Genomic DNA, 23,405 nt, shown 5'->3' on the forward strand with positions numbered 1-23,405 from the left:
TCTGTGTCTGTGTCTGTCTGTCTGTCTGTCTGTCTGTCTGTCTGTCTGTCTGTCTGTCTGTCTGTCTGTCTGTCTGTCTGTCTGTCTGTCTCTCTCTCTCTCTCTCTCTCTCTCTCTCTCTCTCTCTCTCTCTCTCTCTCTCTCTCTCTCTCTCTCTCTCTCTCCCCCCCCCCCCTCTGTATCTCTTCTCTTCTTGTCTTTCTTTCTCTCTACTATTCACATATAAATGGTGGCCCAGAAATTTGTCAGAGCGCGGGTAAGCTTGGTGTGTAGTTTGTGTATATATTTCTACACAGAGCCTTCAGAAAGTAGCCCACCCCTTGACTTTGTTGTTGTTACAGTCTGAATTTAAAATGGATGACAGGTTGTGTCAATGGCCGTCACACAACACCCCAGAATGTCAAAATGGAATAATGTTTTTTTTTCTCCAAATAGTAACGGATTTTAAATTTGTACAAATTAATTAAAAATGAAAAGCTGAAATGTCTTGAGTCAATAAGTACTGTATGTGGACAGTATGTGGACACCCCTTCAAATGAGTGGATTGCTGACAGGTGTATAAAATCGACCACACAGCCGTGCAATCTCCATAGACAAACATTTGCAAAATGTTATTAAATGGAAACGTCTAGGAGCAACAACGGCTAAGCCGCAAAGTGGTAGGCCACACAGAATGGAACAACAGAGTACTGAGCTTCATGGGAGCTTCATGAAATAGGCCGAGCAGCCGCACACAAGCTTAAGATCACCATGCGCAATGCCAAGCGTCGGCTGGTGTAAAGTTCACCGCCACTGAACTCTGGAGCAGTGGAAACACGTTCTCTGGAGTGAGGAATCACGCTTTACCATCTGGCAGTCCGATGAACGCTACTTTTTGCATAGTGCCGACTGTAAAGTTTGGTGGAGGAGGAATAATGTTCTGGGGCTGTTTTTCATGGTTCGGGCCCCTTAGTTCCAGTGAAGGGAAATCTTAACTCTACAGCATACAATGACATTCTAGATGATTCTGTGCTAGAACAAGAGACTAGCGCTGCCTAGTACAGACCTAACACCCTGAATGACATTCTAGACTATTCTGTGCTTCCAACTTTGTGGCAACAGTTTGGGGAAGGCCCTTTCCTGTTTCAGCATGACAATGCCCCCGTGCACAAAGCGAGGTCCATACAGAAATGGTTTTGCCGAGATCAGTGTGGAAGAACTTGACTGGCCTGCACAACGCCCTGACCTCAACCCCATCAAACAAATTTGGGATGAATTGGAACGCCGACTGCGAGCCAGGCCTAATCGCTCAACATCAGTGCCCGACCTCACTAATGCTCTTGTGGCTGAATGGAAGCAAGTTCCCACTCCCGAAGAGTGGAGGCTGTTATAGCAGCAATGTTCCAACATCTAGTGGAAAGCCTTCCCAGAAGAGTGGAGGCTGTTATAGCAGCAATGTTCCAACATCTAGTGGAAAGCCTTCCCAGAAGAGTGGAGGCTGTTATAGCAGCAATGTTCCAACATCTAGTGGAAAGCCTTCCCAGAAGAGAGGAGGCTGTTACAGCAGCAATGTTCCAACATCTAGTGGAAAGCCTTCCCAGAAGAGTGGAGGCTGTTATAGCAGCAAAGGGGACCAACTCACTAATGGCCATGATTTTGGAATGAGATGTTGGACGCACAGGTTTTGGATGTAATTATCAATACACCCAGTCACTGCAAAGATACATGCATCCTTCCTAACTCAGTTGCCAGAGAGGAAGGAAACCACTCTTGTGAATGGTGACTTTAAAACAGTTATAGAGTTTAGTGGCTGTGGAGAAAACTGAGGATGGATCAACAACATTGTAGTTATTCCACAATATTAATTGACAGAGTGAAAATAAGGAAGCCTGTACAGAATAAAAATGTTCCAAAACATGCCTCCTATTTTCAACAAGGAACTAAAGTAAAACTGCAAGAAACGTGGCAAAGCAATTGACGTTTTTGTCCTGAATACAAAGTGTTGTTTGGGGCAAATCCAATACAACACATTACTGAGAATCACTTTCCATATTTTCAAGCATAGTGGTGGCTGCATCACGTTATTGGTATGCTTGTCATTGTTAACGATGAGGGAGTTTTTCAGGATAAAAAATAAACGTAATGGAGCTAAAGCACAAGCTAAATCCTAGAGGTAAACCTGGTTCAGTCTGCTTTCCACCAGACACTGGGAGATTAATTCACCCTTCAGCAGGACAATAACCTAAAACACAAGGTCAAATCTACGCTGAAGTTGCTTACCAAGAAGACAGTGAATGTTCCTGAGAAGCAGAGTTACAGTTTTGACTCAAATCTACATCTGTGGAAAGACCCTGAAAATGGTTGTCTAGCAATGATCACACAACCACTTTGACAGAGCCTGAAGAATTTTTAAAAATAATAATGGCCAAATGTTGCACAATCCAGGTGTGGAAAGCTCTTAGAGATTTACCCAGAAAGACTCACAGCTGTAATCGCCGTCAAAAAAGGTGCTTCTACAAAGAATTGACTCAGGGGTGTGAATACTTATGTAAATGTGATATTTCTGTATTTCATTTTCAATAAATGTTCTAACATTTCTCGAAACATGTTTTCAATTTGTCATTATGGGGTATTGTGTATAGATTGGTAACCATAAAAATCTATTTAATCAATTTTGAATTTAAATTGTAAGACAACTAAACGTGTAATAAGTCAAGGGGTATACTTTCTGTGTGTATATGTACACTACCAGTCAAAAGTTTGGACACACCTACTCATTCCAGGGTTTTTCTTTATTTGTACTATTTTCTACATTGTAGAATAATAGTGAAGACATCAAAACTATGAAATAACACATATGGAATCATGTAGTAACCAAAAAAGTGTTAAAGAAATCAAAATATATTTTATATTGGAGATTCTTCAAATAGCCACCCTTTGCCTTGATGACAGCACACTCTTGGCATTCTCTCAACCAGCTTCACCTGGAATGGTGTGTCCAAACCATTGACTGGTACTGTATGTATTTGTGTTGTAATACTCGGTGGTACTCTGTGTTGTGATGTTGTTGGTCTGAGCAACAATGTTATTGTTATTGTTGGTGTTGGTGTTGTTGTTATTGTTGTTCAGCGTTTTTCTATTCGTTTTAATTTCTATTCGTTTTAAAATGTTTTATTTTTAATGAATTCAGTTTAGTTTCAGTTAGTTTTCAGACTTGATTTAATACTTTTTATTCAGTTTTAGTTTTGAGGCAGTAATACTGTACATGAGGTGATCGTCAGATCAATGGTTAGTTTAGGTTTAAATGATAAAGTCTTTATCAATGGATTTTAAGTGAATAGCACTGAGAGGTGAAACACACATGGTGGAAGGAAACTATCGCCCGCTCATGTTTACACCAATCCAATGCTTCTCGACTTTAGTAGAAGAATCAGGTTAGCAACCTAGATCATTTTTTCCCTGTTAGCTGCAGAGAGATACCTGAAACATGGCCTTCTCCTGGCAGCATTTACCTGCCAGATTCAGTAACTAGACCCATCTGAAACATGGTCTTCTCCTGGCAGCATTTACCTGCCAGATTCAGTAACTAGACCCATCTGAAACATGGCCTTCTCCTGGCAGCATTTACCTGCCAGATTCAGTAACTAGACCCATCTGAAACATGGCCTCTCCTGGCAGCATTTACCTGCCAGATTCAGTAACTAGACCCATCTGAAACATGTTCTCCTCCTGTCTTCCAGAGCACCCTCAGCCAGAGCATCCGGCTACTGCAGAGGACAGCTAAGGAACTACCTGTGAGGACACACACACACACACACGCACACACACACACGCACACTCACACACACCCTAACTCACCTGTCTCTCTCTCTCTCAGGTGAAGGTGACTAACGTCCTTAGTGCCATCGACGAAGCAGAGTACCTCATCACACACAACGCTTCACGTGTGGTAAAACAGGTAAACACACACACACACACACAGACGGACGGACGGACGGACGGACAGACAGACAGACACTCTAAACAACCTCTCATTGTCCTGCAGGAGACAGATGTGTACATGCGGAGCCTGGTTGGATACTTCAGACAGTACACTGACTGGGTCAAAAACTCGGTAAGTTATCAAGTTAGAGTTATACAGTTTGGGGTCACTAGAAGGCCAGCATCCCAGAGTCGCCTCTTCACTGTTAACACTGAGACTGGTGTTGAGGACTTGTGAGGCGTCTGTTTCTCAAACTACAGACTCTAATGTACTTGTCCTCTTGCTCAGTTGTGCACCGGGGCCTCCCACTCCTCTTTCTATTCTGGTTAGAGCCAGTTTGCGCTGTTCTGTGAAGGGAGTAGTACACAGCGTTGTACGAGATCTTCAGTTTCTTGGCAATTTCTCGCATGGAATAGCCTTCATTTCTCAGAACAAGAATAGACTGACGAGTTTCAGAAGAAAGTTATTTGTTTCTGGCCATTTTGAGCCTGTAATCGAACCCAGAAATGCTGATGCTCCAGATACCCAACTAGTCTAAAGAAAGCCAGTTTTATTGCTTCTTCAATCAGCACAAGTATTCAGCTCTGCTAAAATAATTGCAAAATGGTTTTCTAATGATCAATACGGCCTTTTAAAATGATAAACTTGGATTAGCTATCACAACGTGCCATTGGAACACAGGAGTGATGGTTGCTGATAATGGGCCTCTGTACGCCTATGTAGATATTCCATTAAAAATCAGCCGTTTCCAGCTACAATAGTCATTTACAACATTAACAATGTCTACACTGTATTTCTGATCAATTTGATGTTATTTTAATGGACATTTAATGGGTTTTCTTTCAAAAACAAGGACGTTTCTAAGTGACCCCAAACCTTTGAATGGTAGTGTGTGTATTTATATATGTATATACTATTCAGTTAAAGTCAGAAGTTTACATACACCTTAGCCAAATACATTTAAACTCAGTTTTTCACAATTCCTGACATTTAATCCAAGTAAAAATTCCCTATTTTAGGTCAGTTAGGGATCACCACTTTATTTTCAGAATGTGAAATGTCAGAATAATAGTAGAGAGAATGATTTATTTCAGCTTTTATTTCTTCCATCACATTCCCAGTGGGTCAGAAGTTTACATACACTGAATTAGTATTTGGTAGCATTGCCTTTAAATTGTTTAACTTGGGTCAAACGTTTCGGGTAGCCTTCCACAAGCTTCCCACAATAAGTTGGGTGAATTTTGGCCCATTCCTCCTGACAGAGCTGGTGTAACTGAGTCAGGTTTGTAGGCCTCCTTGCTCGCAAACGCTTTTTCTACGGGATTGAGGTCAGGGCTTTGTGATGGCCATTCCAATACCTTGACTTTGTTGTCCTTAAGCCATTTTGCCACAACTTTTATAAGTATGCCTGGGTTCATTGTCCATTTGGAAGACCCATTTGCGACCAAGCATTAACTTCCTGACTGATATATCCACATATTTTTCCTTTCTCATGATGCCATCTATTATGTGAAGTGCACCAGTCCCTCCTGCAGCAAAGCACCCCCACAACATGATGCTGCCACCCCCGTGCCTTCAGTCAGTCCTAACCTCTCCTCCAGTCCTAACCTCTCCTCCATAATGTTTAACCAATGATGTAATGTCTGTGTCCTAGCTGACAGCGGAGGTGGCTCAGTGTAATGTCTGTGTGTGTAATGTCTGTGTGTGTCTGTCTGTGTGTCCTAGCTGACAGCGGAGGTGGCTCAGTGTAATGTCTGTGTGTGTAATGTCTGTGTGTGTAATGTCTGTGTGTGTCTGTGTGTCCTAGCTGACAGCGGAGGTGGCTCAGTGTAATGTCTGTGTGTGTAATGTCTGTGTGTGTAATGTCTATGTCTGTCTGTGTCCTAGCTGACAGCGGAGGTGGCTCAGTGTAATGTCTGTGTGTGTAATGTCTATGTCTGTGTGTGTCCTAGCTGACAGCGGAGGTGGCTCAGTGTAAACCCATCAGTAACATCATTGACTCCATGGAGATAGTAGCCTGCAGCTTCATAGTCGACTCAGTGGTAAGATACACAGGAGCTGTCTGTCTGTGTGAGTCGGTATGTGCTGTGTGTGTGTGTGTGTGTGTGTGTGAGTGTGTGTGTGTGTGTGTGTGTGTGTGTGTCGGTGTGTGTGTGTGTGTTGGTATGTGCTGTGTTTGTGTGTTGGTGTGTGCTGTGTGTATCGGAGTGTGCTGTTTGTTTGTGTGTGTGTGTGTGTGTCGGTATGTGCTGTGTGTGTGTGTGTTTGTGTGTTGGTATGTGCTATGTGTGTGTGTGTTTGTGTGTCGGTATGTGCTGTGTGTGTGTCGGTATGTGCTGTGTGTGTGTGTGTCGGTATGTGCTGTGTGTGTGTCGGTATGTGCTGTGTGTGTGTGTGTTTGTGTGTTGGTATGTGCTATGTGTGTGTGTGTTTGTGTGTCGGTATGTGCTGTGTGTGTGTCGGTATGTGCTGTGTGTGTGTGTGTCGGTATGTGCTGTGTGTGTGTCGGTATGTGCTGTGTGTGTGTCGGTATGTGCTGTGTGTGTGTCGGTATGTGCTGTGTGTGTGTCGGAATGTGCTGTGTGTGTGTGTGCATTCCTTGTTGTATGTGAACAGTTTGTGTGTGTTGTAGAACACGTTCTGGTTTGGTCTGGGTTAAGGTAATACCTCTCTGTGTTGTAGAACAGGTTCTGGTTAGGTCTGGGTTAAGGTAATACCTCTCTGTGTTGTAGAACACGTTCTGGTTCGGTCTGGGTTAAGGTAATACCTCTCTGTGTTGTAGAACACGTTCTGGTTCGGTCTGGGTTAAGGTAATACCTCTCTGTGTTGTAGAACACGTTCTGGTTCGGTCTGGGTGGTTGCTGTGTGTTCCTGGTTCCCAGCATCATCCTGTCAGTCAAACTGGCCAAGTACTACAGGAGGATGGATACGGAGGATGTGTTTGAAGAGTAGGTATACACACACACACACACACACACACACACACACACACACACACACACACACACACACACACACACACACACACACACACACACACACACACACACACACACACGTATAAAGAGACACACTTCTGTAGTGGCTATTTTCTAGTTTTGAAAACCCGATCCAGTGACTAGGTTCTGGTTTTGATGACCATAAAGGGAAAACGACAGCGTGGGTCCTCTTCACGCCAGACAACTCTCCATAACAAATCACGAGGCAGACACGCCAGAACGTTGCGATTCCGAATCAAAGTTTGCAGGCAACACGTTTTTGCAGTGGTTTTAGTGAAGGTAGATGATGCAAACGTACCACTTGCTAAATGCCCTCATTAAATATAACCTGATCTCCATCTCCACCGTATTTAGTGTTTTATTTAACAGGTAGTGACGTAGGTCCTCTATCTCAGAAGAGTCAAGTGAAACCAGACCCGAGTCACTGATTCTTAGGGTCGTTTAAAAAACAACGATATAACATCTAGCTACCTTTCCCCTGTAGTTAGAACAATGTTATGACTACAACTACTGTTTCCTGAAGGAGGGAAACGAGGTACAACACAACTATTGGGAGTCTCGCGGCTTTGTTTGATGAACTAAAATCACTCCAGACAAGGCCAATGAACTCTGCACCTTACTGGAAGGCCCCCCTTCCTAGGTGATAATCCTTCAGTACCGCTCTTCACCGAGCCAAGAACCGGGCGGCGTGGGGGCCGAACAGGTACCAGAGTCATAATGGTACGTTCCCTGTCAGTCGGGTCAGCTCGGTACTCATTTCCCTCCTTCAGGGATCAGTAGTTAGAGTCATAATGGTACGTTCCCTGTCAGTCGGGTCAGCTCGGTACTCATTTCCCTCCTTCAGGGATCAGTAGTTAGAGTCATAATGGTACGTTCCCTGTCAGTCGGGTCAGCTCGGTACTCATTTCCCTCCTTCAGGGATCAGTAGTTAGAGTCATAATGGTACGTTCCCTGTCAGTCGGGTCAGCTCGGTACTCATTTCCCTCCTTCAGAGATCAGTAGTTAGAGTCATAATGGTACGTTCCCTGTCAGTCGGGTCAGCTCGGTACTCATTTCCCTCCTTCAGGGATCAGTAGTTAGAGTCATAATGGTACGTTCCCTGTCAGTCGGGTCAGCTCGGTACTCATTTCCCTCCTTCAGAGATCAGTAGTTAGAGTCATAATGGTACGTTCCCTGTCAGTCGGGTCAGCTCGGTACTCATTTCCCTCCTTCAGGGATCAGTAGTTAGAGTCATAATGGTACGTTCCCTGTCAGTCGGGTTAGCTCGGTACTCATTTCCCTCCTTCAGAGATCAGTAGTTAGAGTCATAATGTTACGTTCCCTGATCTTAAGCTTGTGTGCGGCTGCCATGGAAACCCATTTCATGAAGCTCCCGACAAACTTGTGCTGACGTTGCTTCCAGAGGCAGTTTGCAACCGACAACGGATGATTTTACCCGCTACACGCTGCAGCGCTCGCAGGTCCCATTCTGTGAGCTTGTGTGGTCTACCACTTGTCAATGTTTGTCTATGGAGATTGCACGGCTGTGTGCTCGATTTTATACACCTGTCAGCAACGGGTGTGTCTGAAATAGCCGAATCCACTAATTTGAAGGGGTGTCCACATACTTTTGTATATATGGTGTATAATCATGCCCCAAGCCCATCGCAATGGATACCAGCCCGCAGACCTCTCAGGGCCCAAGCCATCAGACCCCAAATCTCTGGCTGTCAGATTGGACCTCTCAGGGCCCAAGCCATCAGACCCCAAATCTCTGGCTGTCAGATTGGACCTCTCAGGGCCCAAGCCATCAGACCCCAAATCTCTGGCTGTCAGATTGGACCTCTCAGGGCCCAAGCCATCAGACCCCAAATCTCTGGCTATCAGATTGGACCTCTCAGGGCCCAAGCCATCAGACCCCAAACTCTGGCTGTCAGATCGGACCTCTCAGGGCCCAAGCCATCAGACCCCAAATCTCTGGCTGTCAGATTGGACCTGTCAGGGCCCAAGCCCACGGACCCCAAATCTCTGGCTGTCAGATTGGACCTGTCAGGGCCCAAGCCCACGGACCCCAAATCTCTGGCTGTCAGATTGGACCTGTCAGGGCCCAAGCCCACGGACCCCAAATCTCTGGCTATCAGATTGGACCTGTCAGGGCCCAAGCCCACGGACCCCAAATCTCTGGCTGTCAGATTGGACCTGTCAGGGCCCAAGCCCACGGACCCCAAATCTCTGGCTGTCAGATTGGACCTGTCAGGGCCCAAATCTCTGGCCGAGGTGCCAAACCTGCCCGTGTACCTGGGATAACCTATCCATGGGATAATCAATCCCTGCGTAGTGGGAGTTGCCACAGGACCCCACCACAACAGGTGAACGATCTTCTCAAATCAAGGTTGCTTGGACCAACGGGGAGCCACAAGAGTCAACAGCAAGCCCCTGAGGCGCACCCTCTCCAACGTGGGCTGAATCAGCTTCACGGGGGGGAAATTCATAAAGAAGGATCGGAGGCCAGCAAAGTGCTCGACTCCCTCGTCGAGAAAAACAGACGACAGTGCAAGTTTTATTGCGATGTGTAAAGATCTATGTCGTCCCTGCCGAACATTTCCCTTATCTGGGAGACAACCCAGGGGTATAGCCTCCACCTGGATAAAAGATCTGCACCTAAGTTGAGGCAAACCCTGAGGTAAACCCCGAGGCGTTTGCTGAGGGAATGTAGGTCTAGGATGGGACGCACAGTCCTCTCCCTTTTCGGAACCAGGAAATACCGGCTACACCAGCCGTCTTGGATCTTCAAGCCTGCTTCTGGAGACGGGAGGATATTTCCTCCCTCAAAACGGGCGCTGAAGCCCCGGGAACAGTCGGCCTGATGACGCTGCAGAAGCGTGGAGGGACGAACAACAGGTTGTAGCCTGTACACCGACATCACTGTTCACAAAACCTAACGTAGTAGGTATAAAAAAAAGAACGCCTGAAACTAGATTCCCTACGTACTGGTTTTGACGAGAAGAAAATTAACTGTCGGGGGAGGTTCTGTTCTGTTCAACCAATCCAGTAAATGAGGAGGAGGAGCCTTGGAGTGTTGTCTTGTTAATGTCCAAAAGCAGAAGTCACGTCATAGGCTCTCTCTCCATTTCCCCTGAAAACCCGGAACATCTGGCTTTTGGGGACTCTGCAGAGGCTACTATTTGTATGATCCAGGGCGACACTGCGTCTACCCACCATTGGTCAGAGCAGACAGCGAGCCTCCCGTGACTCTGAAGGGGCGGGACACCACTTTGTGGACTGGGAGAGATTGGAATTGGAAAAATAACCACCACTCTTGACAACTGTGTTTCTGAACATGGAGAAGGGACACTTTTCATTGAACTCACATGCAGGAGACAGACGTTTTGAAACCCGTAAACACTGCGGAACTCAGGGTTGAAAAAACTGTAATGTGCCATGGTTTGCCTGAAGCCCGGCCCACTCTGGGTACCAGGGCTCAGTGATCAGTGACGTACCCTGATTGGCCACATGGGGGTACTGTTGTCACAACGAGCCTCACTCGGTTAAGGCGGTAAGACATGTTCCGGTAACCGGCTGGCACCCAGCACTGGACCGCTCGCATGTAAAATAGACTCGGGGGGGAAAAAAACGTTATCGAGGTTACCCAACCGACCAGTCATAGGTACTGGCGAAAAAGCACCTTGTAACCTAGCAGGGAATGGGGCAGACAGCTCCGAAAAACAGATCCCTTCTGTTGTAACAGACGACTTGTAATTTAATCTAATTCCAAGGAATGAAAAGCATTGAGCTGGAGATACCGTCCAGCTCAATACTGATACTGTCCCCTAGTCTCCTAGTCCCCTAGTCTCCTGGTCTCCTAGTCTCCTAGTCCCCTAGTCTCCTAGTCCCCTAGTCTCCTAGTCTCCTAGTCCCAGTCCACTGCTACTGATACTGTATCCTAGTCCCCTAGTCTCCTAGCCCCTAGTCCCAGTCCACTGCTACTGATACTGTCCCCTAGTCCCCTAGTCCCCTAGTCTCCTAGTCCCCTAGTCTCCTAGTCCCCTAGTCTCCTAGTCCCCTAGTCTCAGTCCCCTAGTCCCCTAGTCTCCTAGTCCCAGTCCACTGCTACTGATACTGTCTCCTAGTCCCCTAGTCTCCTAGTCCCCTAGTCTCCTAGTCCCCTAGTCTCCTAGTCTCCTAGTCCCCTAGTCTCCTAGTCTCCTAGTCTCATAGTCCCAGTCCCCTAGTCTCCTAGTCTCCTAGTCCCCTAGTCTCCTAGTCTCCTAGTCCCCTAGTCTCCTAGTCCCCTAGTCTCCTAGTCCCCTAGTCCCCTAGTCTCCTAGTCTCCTAGTCTCCTAGTCTCATAGTCCCAGTCCCCTAGTCCCCTAGTCTCCTAGTCCCCTAGTCTCCTAGTCTCCTAGTCTCCTAGTCCCAGTCCACTACTACTGATACTGTCCCCTAGTCCCCTAGTCCCAGTCCACTACTACTGATACTGTCCCCTAGTCCCAGTCCACTACTACTGATACTGTCCCCTAGTCCCCTAGTCCCAGTCCACTGCTACTGATACTGTCTCCTAGTCCCAGTCCACTACTACTGATACTGTCTCCTAGTCCCCTAGTTCCCTAGTCCCAGTCCACTGCTACTGATACTGTCTCCTAGTCCCAGTCCACTGCTACTGATACTGTCTCCTAGTCCCCTAGTCCCAGTCCACTGCTACTGATACTGTCCCCTAGTCCCAGTCCACTGCTACTGATACTGTCTCCTAGTCCCAGTCCACTACTACTGATACTGTCTCCTAGTCCCCTAGTTCCCTAGTCCCAGTCCACTGCTACTGATACTGTCTCCTAGTCCCAGTCCACTGCTACTGATACTGTCTCCTAGTCCCCTAGTCCCAGTCCACTGCTACTGATACTGTCCCCTAGTCCCAGTCCACTGCTACTGATACTGTCCCCTAGTCCCAGTCTACTACTACTGATACTGTCTCCTAGTCCCAGTCCACTGCTACTGATACTGTCCCCATGTCCCAGTCCACTGCTACTGATACTGTCCCATAGTCCCAGTCCACTGCTACTGATACTGTCCCCTAGTCCCAGTCTACTACTACTGATACTGTCTCCTAGTCCCAGTCCACTGCTACTGATACTGTCCTCTAGTCCCAGTCCACTGCTACTGATACTGTCCCCATGTCCCAGTCCACTACTACTGATACTGTCTCCTAGTCCCAGTCCACTGCTACTGATACTGTCCCCTAGTCCCAGTCCACTGCTACTGATACTGTCCTCTAGTCCCAGTCCACTGCTACTGATACTGTCCCCATGTCCCAGTCCACTGCTACTGATACTGTCCTCTAGTCCCAGTCCACTACTACTGATACTGTCCCCATGTCCCAGTCCACTACTACTGATACTGTCCCCATGTCCCAGTCCACTACTACTGACACTGTCCCCTAGTCCCAGTCCACTGCTACTGATACTGTCCCCATGTCCCAGTCCACTGCTACTGATACTGTCCTCTAGTCCCAGTCCACTGCTACTGATACTGTCCCCTAGTCCCAGTCTACTACTACTGATACTGTCTCCTAGTCCCAGTCCACTGCTACTGATACTGTCCCCATGTCCCAGTCCACTGCTACTGATACTGTCCCATAGTCCCAGTCCACTGCTACTGATACTGTCCCCTAGTCCCAGTCTACTACTACTGATACTGTCTCCTAGTCCCAGTCCACTGCTACTGATACTGTCCTCTAGTCCCAGTCCACTACTACTGATACTGTCCCCTAGTCCCCTAGTCCCAGTCCACTGCTACTGATACTGTCTCCTAGTCCCAGTCCACTACTACTGATACTGTCTCCTAGTCCCCTAGTTCCCTAGTCCCAGTCCACTGCTACTGATACTGTCTCCTAGTCCCAGTCCACTGCTACTGATACTGTCTCCTAGTCCCCTAGTCCCAGTCCACTGCTACTGATACTGTCCCCTAGTCCCAGTCCACTGCTACTGATACTGTCTCCTAGTCCCAGTCCACTACTACTGATACTGTCTCCTAGTCCCCTAGTTCCCTAGTCCCAGTCCACTGCTACTGATACTGTCTCCTAGTCCCAGTCCACTGCTACTGATACTGTCTCCTAGTCCCCTAGTCCCAGTCCACTGCTACTGATACTGTCCCCTAGTCCCAGTCCACTGCTACTGATACTGTCCCCTAGTCCCAGTCTACTACTACTGATACTGTCTCCTAGTCCCAGTCCACTGCTACTGATACTGTCCCCATGTCCCAGTCCACTGCTACTGATACTGTCCCATAGTCCCAGTCCACTGCTACTGATACTGTCCCCTAGTCCCAGTCTACTACTACTGATACTGTCTCCTAGTCCCAGTCCACTGCTACTGATACTGTCCTCTAGTCCCAGTCCACTGCTACTGATACTGTCCCCATGTCCCAGTCCACTACTACTGATACTGTCTCCTAGTCCCAGTCCACTGCTACTGATACTGTCCCCTAGTCCCAGTCCACTGCTACTGATACTGTCCTCTAGTCCCAGTCCACTGCTACTGATACTGTCCCCATGTCCCAGTCCACTGCTACTGATACTGTCCTCTAGTCCCAGTCCACTACTACTGATACTGTCCCCATGTCCCAGTCCACTACTACTGATACTGTCCCCATGTCCCAGTCCACTACTACTGACACTGTCCCCTAGTCCCAGTCCACTGCTACTGATACTGTCCCCATGTCCCAGTCCACTGCTACTGATACTGTCCTCTAGTCCCAGTCCACTGCTACTGATACTGTCCCCTAGTCCCAGTCTACTACTACTGATACTGTCTCCTAGTCCCAGTCCACTGCTACTGATACTGTCCCCATGTCCCAGTCCACTGCTACTGATACTGTCCCATAGTCCCAGTCCACTGCTACTGATACTGTCCCCTAGTCCCAGTCTACTACTACTGATACTGTCTCCTAGTCCCAGTCCACTGCTACTGATACTGTCCTCTAGTCCCAGTCCACTGCTACTGATACTGTCCCCATGTCCCAGTCCACTACTACTGATACTGTCTCCTAGTCCCAGTCCACTGCTACTGATACTGTCCCCTAGTCCCAGTCCACTGCTACTGATACTGTCCTCTAGTCCCAGTCCACTGCTACTGATACTGTCCCCATGTCCCAGTCCACTGCTACTGATACTGTCCTCTAGTCCCAGTCCACTACTACTGATACTGTCCCCATGTCCCAGTCCACTACTACTGATACTGTCCCCATGTCCCAGTCCACTACTACTGATACTGTCCCCTAGTCCCAGTCCACTGCTACTGATACTGTCCCCATGTCCCAGTCCACTGCTACTGATACTGTCCTCTAGTCCCAGTCCACTGCTACTGATACTGTCCCCTAGTCCCAGTCCACTACTACTGATACTGTCCTCTAGTCCCAGTCCACTGCTACTGATACTGTCCCCTAGTCCCCTAGTCCTTTAGTCCTTTAGTCCTTTCGTCCCCTAGTCTCCTAGTCTCCTAGTCTCCTAGTCTCCTAGTCTCCTAGTCCCCTAGTCTCCTAGTCTCCTAGTCTCCTAGTCTCCTAGTCTCCTAGTCCCCTAGTCTCCTAGTCTCCTAGTCTCCTAGTCTCCTAGTCTCCTAGTCTCCTAGTCCCCTAGTCTCCTAGTCTCCTAGTCCCCTAGTCTCCTAGTCTCCTAGTCTCCTAGTCTCCTAGTCCCACACAAACTAATTAGAGCAAGAGCACCACGAAGCATCTCTTCTGTCCTTCTCTTTCTGTCATTGGTCTCTCGTTTATTCTTTCTCTCCTCCTCTCTTCTCTCCTCTCTCCTCTCCTACTCTCCTCTCTCTCCTCCCCTCCTCCTCTCCTCTCTCCTCCTATCCTCCTCCTCTCCTCTCTCCTCCTATCCTACTCTCCTCTCTCCTCCTCCCCTCTCCTCCTCCCCTCCTCTCTCCCTCCCTCCCTCCTTGTGTATTTTGATGCTGTCAATAATGTTAAATGTTCTGTTCTCTTCCTCAGGGGCTGAAAACTGGTAGAGAAACCAAGGTGGGAAAGAGAAAGAGAACAAAACAAGAAGACAGAACTCTGCTGATCTCAGAGTGACCACAACAAACCCTCATCTGATTGGACAAAGGACCTTAGCTGCCAGCCAATTACAGGAGCCCAAATGATGCCCTGTACGTTCCATCGCCCAATCACAACACTAGTTCTGTCTGACATCACCATAGTTTCTGAACGTTTCACCCGTGTGAACATGTTGGTGGATTATTTCTATATAGTTGATTTGATCAGAGTTATTATAGACAAGAGTTCTGTTTGTTTCTACTGGAACCACTGACTCTCAATGACGTGTACATTTTATACGCTTTCAACACCTTTGAAAGTTTTATATATTTTTTAATATAATATGTTAGCATGTTAGTGGACGCTAGCTACCAAACCATGTTAGCAGACACTAGCTAAAAAAAACATGTTAGCATGTTAGCAGACACTAGCTAAAAAAAACATGTTAGCATGTTAGCTAGCGGACGCTAGCTGCTTGTCGTTTGACAGCTGTAACCATCGCATTGACGCAGCTTTGTTGTCACGGCGGTGATGTCACGGCTGTGATGTCATTCTGTGATGTTTATCGGTGATGTCAGGACTGTGATGTCACGGCTGATGTCACTGCAGTCTCTGAATCTGTGAATAAAGACTTCAGTTCGCTGAGTTATCCCGTCTCCACTGTCTTTCATCCTGCTGTCTGTCTGTCCGTCCATCTATACATAAACTCAGCAACAACAACAAAAAACGTCCTCTCACTGTCAACTGCATTTATTTTCAGAAAACTTAACATGTGTAAATTTTTGTATGAACATAACAAGATTCAACAACTGAGACATAAACTGAACAAGTTCCACAGACATGTGACTAACATAAATTGAATAATGTGTCCCTGAACAAAGGGGGGGTCAACATCAAAAGTAACAGTCAGTATGTGGTGTGGCCACCAGCTGCATTAAGTACTGCAGTGCATCTCCTCCTCATGGACTGCACCAGATTTGCCCGTTCTTACCTTGAGATGTTACCCCACTCTTCCACCAAGGCACATGCAAATGTCCCAGACATTTCTGGGGGGGGAATGGCCCTAGTCCTCACCCTCCGATCCAACAGGTCCCGAACTTGCTCAATGGGATTGAGATCCGGGCTCTTCGCTGGCCATGGCAGAACACTGACATTCCTGTCTTGCAGGAAATCACGCACAGAACGAGCAGTATGGCTGGTGGCATTGTCATGCTGGAGGGTCATGTCAGGATGAGCCTGCAGGAAGGGCACCACGAGGGAGGAGGATGTCTTCCCTGTAACGCACAGTGTTGAGATTGCAATGACAACAAGCTCAGTCCGATGATGCAGTGACACACCGCCCCAGACCATGATGGACCCTCCACCTCCAAATCGATCCCGCTCCAGAGTACAGGCCTCGGTGTAACGCTCATTCCTTCGATGATAAACGCGAATCGGACCATCACCCCTGGTGAGACAAAACCGCGACTCGTCAGTGAAGAGCACTTTTTTGCCAGTCCTGTCTGGTCCAGCGACGGTGGGTTTGTGCCCATAGGCGACATTGTTGCCGGTGATGTCTGGTGAGGACCTGCCTTACAACAGGCCTACAAGCCCTCAGTCCAGCCTCTCTCAGCCTATTGCGGACAGTCTGAGCACTGATGGAGGGATTGTGCGTTCCTGGTGTAACTCGGGCAGTTGTTGTTGCCATCCTGTACCTGTCCCGCAGGTGTGATGTTCGGATGTCCCGATCCTGTGCAGGTGTTTTTACACGTGGTCTGCCACTGCGAGGATGATCAGCTGTCCGTCCTGTCTCCCTGTAGCGCTGTCTTAGGCGTCTCACAGTACGGACATTGCAATTTATTGCCCTGTCCACATCTGCAGTCCTCATGCATTTTATTATATGTACAGTTGAAGTCGGAAGATTAATTAAAATTCCCTGTCTCAGGTCAGTTAGGATCACCGTGGCCCGCAACACCGCTCGACTTAACAACCGCATCGTATCTGGGTTTTATTATATCCGTCTCTCGGGGGAAAATGAGATTGATCAGAGTACTACCGTTGATAGATAAACACGTTGGGAAGGTTTGTCTTAACCTGTCGCATAAACTGTTACGTCATTAGTAACCGACTCCAGCTGTCTGTTTTCTTCTTTGAATTTTTCAGTTTGAAGAAATTGAACTCTGTCGACGGGTTTGCCGAAACAATACCAAATGAATCTCCACAGAAACCAAACCACTGAACATTTTGGATTCTTATTTATTAACTTAACTTTCATATATATATATATACACACATATTAGATGAACACATACATTTGAAGTCGGAAGTTTACATACACCTTAGCCAAATACATTTAAACTCAGTTTTTCACAATTCCTGACGTTTAATCCTAGTAAAAATTCCCTATTTTAGGTCAGTTAGGATCACCACTTTATTTTAAGAATGTGAAATGTCAGAATAATAGTAGAGAGAATGATTTATTTCAGCTTTTAATTTCTTTCATCACATTCCCAGTGGGTCAGACGTTTACATACACTCAATTAGTATTTGGGAGCATTGCTTTTAAATTGTTTAACTTGGGTAAAACGTTTCAGGTAGCCTTCCACAAGCTTCCCACAATACGTTGTGCCCATTCCTCCTGACAGAGCTGGTGTAACTGAGTCAGGTTTGTAGGCCTCCTTGCTCGCACACTCTTTTTCAGTTCTGCCCACACATTTTCTATAGGGTTGAGGTCAGGGCTTTGTGATGGCCACTCCGATACCTTGACTTTGTTATATTAAAATACAGGCCAGGTATGTTATAATACAGGTCAGGTCTATTATAATACACACCAGGTCTATTATAATACAGGCCAGGTCTATTATAATACAGACCAGGTCTATTATAATACAGACCAGTTATAATATAATACAGGTCTTGTCTACAGGTCATGTCTATTATAATACAGGTCAGGTCTATTATAATACAGCCCAGGTCTATTATAATACAGGTCAGGTCTATTATAATACAGCGTAGTTATATTATAATACAGGTCAGGTCTATTATAATACAGGCCAGGTCTATTATAATACAGACCAGGTCTATTATAATACAGGCCAGGTCTATTATAGTACAGGACAGGTCTACAGACCACGTCTATTATAATACAGGCCAGGTCTATTATAGTACAGGACAGGTCTGCAGATCAGGTCTATTATAATACAGACCAGGTCTATTATAATACAGGCCAGGTCTGTTATAATACAGGTCAGGTATATTATAATATAGGTCAGGTCTATTATAAAACAGGCCAGGTCTATTATAATACAGGCTATGTCTATTATAATACAGGTCAGGTCTAATATAATACAGACCAGGTCTATAATAATACCGAACAGATCTATTATAATATAGGCCAGGTCTATTATAATACAGGCCTGGTCTGTTATAATACAGGCCTGGTCTGTTATAATACAGGTCAGGTCTATTATAATACAGGCCAGGTCTATTATAATACAGGCCAGGTATGTTATAATACAGGTCAGGTCTATTATAATACAGGCCAGGTCTGTTATAATATAGGTCAGGTCTATTATATTACAGACAAGGTATATTATAATACAGGCCAAGTCTATTATAGTACAGGTCAGGTCTATTATAATACAGCCCAGTTATATTATAATACAGGTCAGGTCTATTATAATACAGGCCAGGTCTATTATAATACAGGCAATGTCTATTATAATACAGACCAGGTTTATTATAACACAGACCAGGTCTATTATAATACAGGTCAGGTCTATTATAATACAGGCCAGGTCTATTATAGTACAGGACAGGTCTACAGACCATGTCTATTATAATACAGGCCAGGTCTATTATAGTACAGGCCAGGTCTATTATAGTACAGGCCAGGTCTATTATAATACAGCCCAGTTATATTATAATACAGGTCAGGTCTATTATAATACAGGCCAGGTCTGTTATAATACAGGTCAGGTATATTATAATATAGGTCAGGTCTATTATAAAACAGGCCAGGTCTATTATAATACAGGCTATGTCTATTATAATACAGGTCAGTTATATTATAATAAAGGCCAGGTCTATTATAGTACAGGACAAGTCTATTATAGTACAGGCCAGGTCTATTATAATACAGCCCAGTTATATTATAATACAGGTCAGGTCTATTATAATACAGGCCAGGTCTGTTATAATACAGGTCAGGTATATTATAATATAGGTCAGGTCTATTATAAAACAGGCCAGGTCTATTATAATACAGGCTATGTCTATTATAATACAGGTCAGGTCTAATATAATACAGACCAGGTCTATAATAATACCGAACAGATCTATTATAATATAGGCCAGGTCTGTTATAATACAGGCCTGGTCTGTTATAATACAGGTCAGGTCTATTATAATACAGGCCAGGTCTATTATAATACAGGCCAGGTATGTTATAATACAGGTCAGGTCTATTATAATACAGGCCAGGTCTGTTATAATATAGGTCAGGTCTATTATATTACAGACAAGGTATATTATAATACAGGCCAGGTCTGTTATAATACAGACCAGGTCTATTATAATACAGGCCAAGTCTATTATAGTACAGGTCAGGTCTATTATAATACAGCCCAGTTATATTATAATACAGGTCAGGTCTATTATAATACAGGCCAGGTCTATTATAATACAGGCAAGGTCTATTATAATACAGACCAGGTTTATTATAATACAGACCAGGTCTATTATAATACAGGTCAGGTCTATTATAATACAGGCCAGGTCTATTATAATACAGGACAGGTCTATTATAGTACAGGACAGGTCTAATATAATACAGGCCAGGTCTATTATAATACAGGTCAGGTCTATTATAATACAGGTCAGGTCTATTATAATACAGGCCAGGTCTATTATAGTACAGGACAGGTCTACAGACCATGTCTATTATAATACAGGCCAGGTCTATTATAGTACAGGTCAGTTATATTATAATAAAGGTCGGGTCTATTATAATACAGGTCAGGTCTATTATAATACAGGCCAGGTGTATTATAATACAGGCATAGGTCTATTATAATACAGGCCAGGTCTATTATAGTACAGGACAGGTCTACAGACCACGTCTATTATAATACAGGCCAGGTCTATTATAGTACAGGACAGGTCTGCAGATCAGGTCTATTATAATACAGACCAGGTCTATTATAATACAGGACAGGTCTATTATAGTACAGGACAGGTCTACAGACCACGTCTATTATAATACAGGCAAGGTCTATTATAGTACAGGACAGGTCTGCAGATCAGGTCTATTATAATACAGACCAGGTCTATTATAATACAGACCAGGTCTATTATAATACAGGCCAGGTCTATTATAGTACAGGACAGGTCTATTATAGTACAGGACAGGTCTGCAGATCAGGTCTATTATAATACAGACCAGGTCTATTATAATACAGGCCAGGTCTGTTATAATACAGGTCAGGTATATTATAATATAGGTCAGGTCTATTATAAAACAGGCCAGGTCTATTATAATACAGGCTATGTCTATTATAATACAGGTCAGGTCTAATATAATACAGACCAGGTCTATAATAATACCGAACAGATCTATTATAATATAGGCCAGGTCTATTATAATACAGGCCTGGTCTGTTATAATACAGGCCTGGTCTGTTATAATACAGGTCAGGTCTATTATAATACAGGCCAGGTCTATTATAATACAGGCCAGGTATGTTATAATACAGGTCAGGTCTATTATAATACAGGCCAGGTCTGTTATAATATAGGTCAGGTCTATTATATTACAGACAAGGTATATTATAATACAGGCCAAGTCTATTATAGTACAGGTCAGGTCTATTATAATACAGGCCAGGTGTATTATAATACAGGCATAGGTCTATTATAATACAGGCCAGGTCTATTATAGCACAGGACAAGTCTATTATAGTACAGGTCAGGTCTATTATAATACAGCCCAGTTATATTATAATACAGGTCAGGTCTATTATAATACAGGCCAGGTCTATTATAATACAGGCAAGGTCTATTATAATACAGACCAGGTCTATTATAATACAGACCAGGTTTATTATAATACAGACCAGGTCTATTATTGTACAGGTCAGTTATATTATAATAAAGGTCAGGTCTATTATAATACAGGTCAGGTCTATTATAATACAGGCCAGGTGTATTATAATACAGGCATAGGTCTATTATAATACAGGCCAGGTCTATTATAGTACAGGACAGGTCTACAGACCACGTCTATTATAATACAGGCCAGGTCTATTATAGTACAGGACAGGTCTGCAGATCAGGTCTATTATAATACAGACCAGGTCTATTATAATACAGGACAGGTCTATTATAGTACAGGACAGGTCTACAGACCACGTCTATTATAATACAGGCCAGGTCTATTATAGTACAGGACAGGTCTGCAGATCAGGTCTATTATAATACAGACCAGGTCTATTATAATACAGACCAGGTCTATTATAATACAGGCCAGGTCTATTATAGTACAGGACAGGTCTACAGACCACGTCTATTATAATACAGGCCAGGTCTATTATAGTACAGGACAGGTCTGCAGATCAGGTCTATTATAATACAGACCAGGTCTATTATAATACAGGCCAGGTCTAATATAATACAGGTCAGGTATATTATAATATAGGTCAGGTCTATTATACAACAGGCCAGGTCTATTATAATACAGGCTATGTCTATTATAATACAGGTCAGGTCTAATATAATACAGACCAGGTCTATAATAATACCGAACAGATCTATTATAATATAGGCCAGGTCTATTATAATACAGGCCTGGTCTGTTATAATACAGGCCTGGTCTGTTATAATACAGGTCAGGTCTATTATAATACAGGCCAGGTCTATTATAATACAGGCCAGGTATGTTATAATACAGGCCAGGTCTGTTATAATATAGGTCAGGTCTATTATATTACAGACAAGGTATATTATAATACAGGTCAGGTCTGTTATAATACAGACCAGGTCTATTATAATACAGGCCAAGTCTATTATAGTACAGGTCAGGTCTATTATAATACAGGCCAGGTGTATTATAATACAGGCCAGGTCTATTATAATACAGGACAGGTCTATTATAGTACAGGACAAGTCTATTATAGTACAGGTCAGGTCTATTATAATACAGGCCAGGTGTATTATAATACAGGCATAGGTCTATTATAATACAGGCCAGGTCTATTATAGTACAGGACAGGTCTACAGACCACGTCTATTATAATACAGGCCAGGTCTATTATAGTACAGGACAGGTCTGCAGATCAGGTCTATTATAATACAGACCAGGTCTATTATAATACAGGCCAGGTCTGTTATAATACAGGTCAGGTATATTATAATATAGGTCAGGTCTATTATAAAACAGGCCAGGTCTATTATAATACAGGCTATGTCTATTATAATACAGGTCAGGTCTAATATAATACAGACCAGGTCTATAATAATACCGAACAGATCTATTATAATATAGGCCAGGTCTATTATAATACAGGCCTGGTCTGTTATAATACAGGCCTGGTCTGTTATAATACAGGCCAGGTCTATTATAATACAGGCCAGGTATGTTATAATACAGGTCAGGTCTATTATAATACAGGCCAGGTCTGTTATAATATAGGTCAGGTCTATTATATTACAGACAAGGTATATTATAATACAGGTCAGGTCTGTTATAATACAGACCAGGTCTATTATAATACAGGCCAAGTCTATTATAGTACAGGTCAGGTCTATTATAATACAGGCCAGGTGTATTATAATACAGGCAAGGTCTATTATAGTACAGGACAGGTCTATTATAGTACAGGACAAGTCTATTATAGTACAGGTCAGGTCTATTATAATACAGGCCAGGTGTATTATAATACAGGCATAGGTCTATTATAATATAGGCCAGGTCTATTATAGTACAGGACAGGTCTACAGACCACGTCTATTATAATACAGGCCAGGTCTATTATAGTACAGGACAGGTCTGCAGATCAGGTCTATTATAATACAGACCAGGTCTATTAAAATACAGACCAGGTCTATTATAATACAGGCCAGGTCTATTATAGTACAGGACAGGTCTACAGACCACGTCTATTATAATACAGGCCAGGTCTATTATAGTACAGGACAGGTCTGCAGATCAGGTCTATTATAATACAGACCAGGTCTATTATAATACAGGCCAGGTCTGTTATAATACAGGTCAGGTATATTATAATATAGGTCAGGTCTATTATAAAACAGGCCAGGTCTATTATAATACAGGCTATGTCTATAATAATACCGAACAGATCTATTATAATATAGGCCAGGTCTATTATAATACAGGCCTGGTCTGTTATAATACAGGCCTGGTCTGTTATAATACAGGTCAGGTCTATTATAATACA

General features: G+C 44.4%; 1 protein-coding gene across 1 annotated transcript in view; it reads left to right on the forward strand.

Annotated features, from left to right (window-relative positions):
* The window catches only part of prom1b (prominin 1 b), an 81,827-nt gene extending 74,914 nt beyond the window's left edge, over positions 1-6,913 (forward strand). The window contains exons 20-24 of the mRNA XM_071408517.1: positions 3,720-3,773; positions 3,857-3,937; positions 4,025-4,093; positions 5,914-6,003; positions 6,794-6,913. Coding sequence (XP_071264618.1) covers positions 3,720-3,773; positions 3,857-3,937; positions 4,025-4,093; positions 5,914-6,003; positions 6,794-6,913 — 414 coding nt within the window. The remainder of the gene's footprint in view (positions 1-3,719; positions 3,774-3,856; positions 3,938-4,024; positions 4,094-5,913; positions 6,004-6,793) is intronic.
* The last annotated feature ends 16,492 nt before the right edge of the window (positions 6,914-23,405 follow it).

Source organism: Salvelinus alpinus, chromosome 6 (assembly GCF_045679555.1).
Source record: "Salvelinus alpinus chromosome 6, SLU_Salpinus.1, whole genome shotgun sequence".
Taxonomy (NCBI): Eukaryota; Metazoa; Chordata; class Actinopteri; order Salmoniformes; family Salmonidae; genus Salvelinus; species Salvelinus alpinus.